This window comes from Engraulis encrasicolus, chromosome 23 (assembly GCF_034702125.1).
Source record: "Engraulis encrasicolus isolate BLACKSEA-1 chromosome 23, IST_EnEncr_1.0, whole genome shotgun sequence".
Taxonomy (NCBI): domain Eukaryota; kingdom Metazoa; phylum Chordata; class Actinopteri; order Clupeiformes; family Engraulidae; genus Engraulis; species Engraulis encrasicolus.
In genome coordinates this window covers 22012966-22018121 of record NC_085879.1, presented here as the reverse complement: position 1 = coordinate 22018121, position 5156 = coordinate 22012966, and the positions used below count along the sequence as shown (strand labels likewise).

Here is a 5156-nt window from a genome sequence, read left to right as displayed (position 1 = left end):
CATGTCAAGGCGGTGCACCGACAACCAGCGCCACTCCTGTATGGATGTTTGTTTGTTTGTTTTTAGTGGACTATCAAAGGAGTATATTCATTGCAGAATATCAACCACCAACGACTAATTAATGTATCGTCATTAAATGCCGTTGCCCCACTTGACAACTGAGCCCAAAAAGGTGTCTTTCACCCATGTACGTAGGAGTCGCTGGTTCTCCTGACCCACTCCAGTGCCCCAGTGGCTGAACACTTAGTCTCTCAGCTAAGAAGACTGGAGGTGTTTATTTAGACAGAGAAGAAGGGAGAGAGATGCTTGAACGGGGGGAGTTTGGTGGAGGACGGAGAGGGAGCGGTGGCAGGGTGATGAGGCATGAGGGGGTTGAGGGTTGGAGGGTGTGAGTGACTGTGTCAGTGGTGGTGAGTAAGTGAGAGACGTCAGGATCGCATTTCTCTAAAAGCACACCGGTGTTGTTTTAACTCCAGTCCAGACCAGCCCCCCCCCAAACCCCCCCACCCCCCACTGCCTGTCTGTTTCACTCCTCTTCCCTCCCTCTCTCCTTCTCTCCCTCCCTCTCTCCCTCTCTCCTGCTCTGAATTTCTTTTTGTCTTACTCACAGCGTGAAGGGGGAGGGACTGTCAGCCTCTCTGTGTCCGCCCCTCCATGCTTGCGATTGGCCTCCGAAAGTTTTGCCAAGCCCGCCTTCCCACGAGTCATCCCACAACCAAAGTTTTCAGATTTCACTTTTGGAAACTTGAAGCGCTCTGTCTGAGGTTGGACTAACAGGGAGAGAGCTCGGAGCCAGCAGCAACAAGAGAAGCAGCGTGTGTGTATGTGTGTGTATGTGTGTGTATGTGTGTGAGAGAGTTTTTTAAGAGCAAGTGAGTAGCGCTCAGGGGGCTGTCAAGCTGAGAGGGATTTAGGATAACTGTGTTTATATGCTACTGAAATATAACTTACTGTCAAAGGACAATCTAAACTTGTTTAGTGTCTAGCACTAGTTTGTTGACGTTGGTGTTTTTATACAGCACAGGTTACTTTGGGCATTTAAATGTTTTTAGATATTTGAAAATGTAAAGTACTGCTATTTTTGTCCATTTGGATCGAATGGATGTAATTTTGACAACTGGTTATTTTTGCTGTTAGGCTACCTGACACTTTTCAGTGACTTTTCAGAGTATCATTTTGAATTACATCACTGTACTTGACTGAGTGTGTTGTGTCTATTATCAGTTGAGACCAGTAGTTAGGGGTAATCTCCTTCTTTTTCTTGGTTTGAATTACTGGTTATCTCTGAGAAAGAGAAGACAGAGAGGAGAGAGAGGGAAAAGAACAAACATTTACAGCACTGTACAGTGCAACGCAAATATAGCTTTTGTAGAATGTTCTTTTAAAATCAACCAGATTAAGTTTACCGACACTACCACACACTCTCAGAATGCTGGCTCCGTCTCTCCACCACCACCAAGTTGTTCTGGTTCTGGCTCTGTCTTTGTGGATGACATCATACCGGGTCCAGTGTGCGGACCCGACTCCGATGACCATCTCCTACAGCGTGCTGGAGGAGCAGCCGGCCGGGACAAAGGTGGGCCGGCTGGCCGATGACCTGCGACAGCGCGGGGAGCAGGGGTCGCCGGGAGAGGACTTCCAGGTCGCCGAGCGCGGCCAGGCCCTGCCCTTCGCCGTGTCGCCGCGGGGTGGGGAGGTGTCCACGCTGGGCCGGCTGGACCGGGAGGAGCTGTGCCGCGGCGCCGACCTCTGCCAGATCGCCTTCAGCGTCCTCTACAGGAAGGGAGGGAACATGCACTTCCTGAACGTGCGCGTGGAGGTGTCGGACCTGAACGACCACAGCCCCGCGTTCCCCAGCCCCGAGCAGGACCTGGAGATCTCCGAGACGGCCGCTCTGGGCATGAGGATACCGCTGGAGCGGGCTGTGGATCTGGACGCGGGGCAGAATGGTCTTCAGACCTACACCATGGCCTCCAATGAGCACTTTGCGCTGGAAGTGAGAAGTGGCAGTGGTGGGACTAAGCAAGCTGAGTTGGTGGTGATCAAGGAGCTGGATCGGGAGGTCCTGTCCTCCATCGATCTAACGGTGCTGGCTTTCGACAAGGGAAGCCCACCCAGGTCTGGAATGACCAACGTGAGAATCCGCATCCTGGACTCCAATGACAACAGCCCAGTGTTTGAAGACGCAACACCCTCCGTGGAGCTCCCGGAGGACACCAGCCATGGAACGGTGGTCATCAACCTCCACGCTACTGACCCTGATGAGGGAGCCAATGGGGAGATAGAGTTCTCCCTCAGCAAGTATGCCTCAGCTGACGTCCAGAGGACCTTCAGCGTGCACCCCAAAACTGGGGCTGTGACCTTGGTGGGCCCATTGGATTATGAGAGAAAATCCTCCTATGAAGTTGATATTCAAGCACGAGACATGGGGCCCAACGCCATCCCCTCACACTGCAAGCTGCAGGTCAAGCTGCAGGATGTCAACGACAATGCGCCAAGGATACACGTCACCTGGATACCACCTGACTCAGCCGTGGCGACGGTGTCCGAGGGAGCCCCCAATGACACGTTCTTAGCGCTGGTCATGGTTTCAGACGCAGATTCCGGTGAAAATGGCGAGGTGCGGGCCAATCTCGACCACGGATCGGGACACTTCCGCCTGAAGAGAGTCCATGGAGACAATTATATAATTGTCACCAATGGGACATTGGATCGTGAAAAGACAATGGAATATAACCTGACACTTTTCGCTCGTGACAACGGCCAGCCCTCCCTGGCTTGTGTTCGCTACCTAACTGTTCGCGTGCTGGACGAAAATGACAATTCTCCCGTCTTCTCCAAGACTGTCTACAAAGCCTCCTTCAAGGAGAACAACCAACCAGGCTATCAAGTTCTCACCGTGGACGCCAGCGATGTTGACTTAGAGCTCAGCAGCAAGGTGTCTTACTCCATACGTGAGTCCAACGATCTGGGCGCGCCTTCGTTTTCTTTCGCCGTCCACCCCACCACTGGCGTGGTCACCGTCCATCAGTCTCTGGACTATGAGGAGTCTCAGGTCTACACCTTTGTGGTGGAGGCCATTGACCACGGGCATCCCCCTCTCACCAGCAGTGCTACAGTACTGATCCAACTGCAGGACGACAACGACAACTACCCCGAGATCGTCGAGCCCCCTCCTAAAGGCGGCGTGGCCAAGGTTAGCATTCCCGTGAACGCAGAGAAAGGCGAGATCGTGGCCGAGGTGGGCGAGCGATCGGAGGAGAAGCCGATCTACCTTCCCACCAATCGAACCATGAGGCAAAAACACCAAGGCTACCTAGCCACAGCCATCAAAGCGCACGACGCGGACTCGGACATGAATGGAAAGATCCACTTCCGTATCGTTGACGGAAACCCCTCCCGTCTGTTCTGGCTGGACACCAAAACCGGCCAACTGTACGTGAACACCACCAACGCCACCGACCTCATCGGCAAGACCTTCAAAGTGGGCATCGCCGTGTCGGACATGGGCACCCCGGTGCTCGTCACCCGCACCACTCTGGAAGTCACCTTCATAAACCTCCTGGACCACCTCAAGAACTCCTCCCCAGGTCAGCAGGCCCAGCTCAGCTTCACCATGCTCATGGCCATCTGCCTTGGAGCCTCCTGCCTGCTCCTGCTGCTAGCCGTCGCTCTTGTCACCACCTTCTGCCGCCCTCAGAAGAGGGACAACCACGCGTACAACTGCAGGCAGGCCGAGTCGAGCTACGCCAGCCACCCGCGCCGGCCCAAGAAGCACATCCACAAGACGGACATCCAGCTGGTGCCCGTGCTGAGGGGTCGCCGTGACGACCACACCGAGGAGGAGATCCAGCCGCTGTCGTCTTCCGGAACTCCGCCGCCACCTCCACCGGTGGAGATCCACCCCGATGGCCAGTACACCATGGCGCTCCCTCTAACCCCTCGCTCAGCCTACAGCCACCACGCCATGGCTCCAGATTTTGACCAGATGTCCACACTCAGCCACACCAAGACCTTGAGGAAGCCTGGAAGCATTGAGCTGGATGGATCGGTTCCACACACCCCAAGCACGCAATACCGGACTCTACGCAAGGCACGAAACCTGTCCTCCTCCACCACATCCTCAGGCTCTCAGACCGGAACTCTGAGGCGCCCCACCAACGTCGAAGTGCATTCTGGGACACTGGAGGCCAAGCAGGGGAATCTCTCTCCATCCGCGTCCCAGGCCACACTGAGGAGGCCCAAGAACACAGACTCTCTGGGGAGGCAGGCCGAGCATGAGCACAGGCAGATGCTGAGGAACCTGGTGCGCCTTTCCATGGCAGCCTTTGGAGACAACTGCCCCATCGAGCTGTCGTCTGCTTCACCTGAAGTACAGGTAAGAGAACTTCATACTTCCTTCTTCAAGTTTCCTACTGATTAAGAATAAACCAGGAAATTCAATTCAATTCAATTCAATTCAATTCAATTCAATTTAATTCAATTCAATTCAATTCAATTCAATTCAATTCAATTCAATTCAATTCAATTCAATTCAATTCAATTATATTATATTATATTATATTATATTATATTATATTATATTATATTATATTATATTATATGATATGATATGATATGATATGATATGATATGATATTATATTATATTATATTATATTATATTATATTATATTATATTATATTATATTATATTATATTATATTACATTATATTGCATTACATTGCATTCCAAGGTATATTATAACACATTAACACAGCTTTGTGCTGTTGATTTTGTTGAACTCCTGCTGTGTCGTGGAAGTATGAATTGTTTTCATTTAGAAACTTTTGCAGAATGAGTATCTCATTTGGAAACTTTTTCCAGAGTCAAGGTTGAAAGGTGTAGCCATTATAGAGTGAATGAGGTAGAGGGAGCGCTGGTCTGTGCGGTAGTCTAGTAGTAGACGCTGGGAACGGGTGTTTGGCCAAGGGGCCTGTCTGTCATCGACGGCTGCTGTGCAGTGTAGTAGTGCTGTACTGTGCTGTGGTCAGGGTCGCTGACAGCTTTTTCTGGGCCCAGGACAAAGCCATCTGAAAGGGCCCCCTATCCAATACATACAATGTAATGGGGACCCAATTCTGAGTCCCCTATCTCCCTGGGCCCGGGACAACATA

The 5156-nt window shown here is 51.6% G+C and overlaps 1 protein-coding gene across 2 annotated transcripts in view; it reads left to right on the top strand.

The window, feature by feature from the left end:
- Positions 1 to 752: 752 nt before the first annotated feature.
- pcdh12 (protocadherin 12) overlaps positions 753 to 5156 on the top strand; it is a 29012-nt gene continuing 24608 nt past the window's right edge. For both annotated transcript variants that reach the window (XM_063189677.1, XM_063189676.1), the window contains exon 1: positions 753 to 4378. In XM_063189677.1, the coding sequence (XP_063045747.1) occupies positions 1430 to 4378 (2949 nt within the window). In that variant the 5' untranslated portion in view covers positions 753 to 1429. The remainder of the gene's footprint in view (positions 4379 to 5156) is intronic.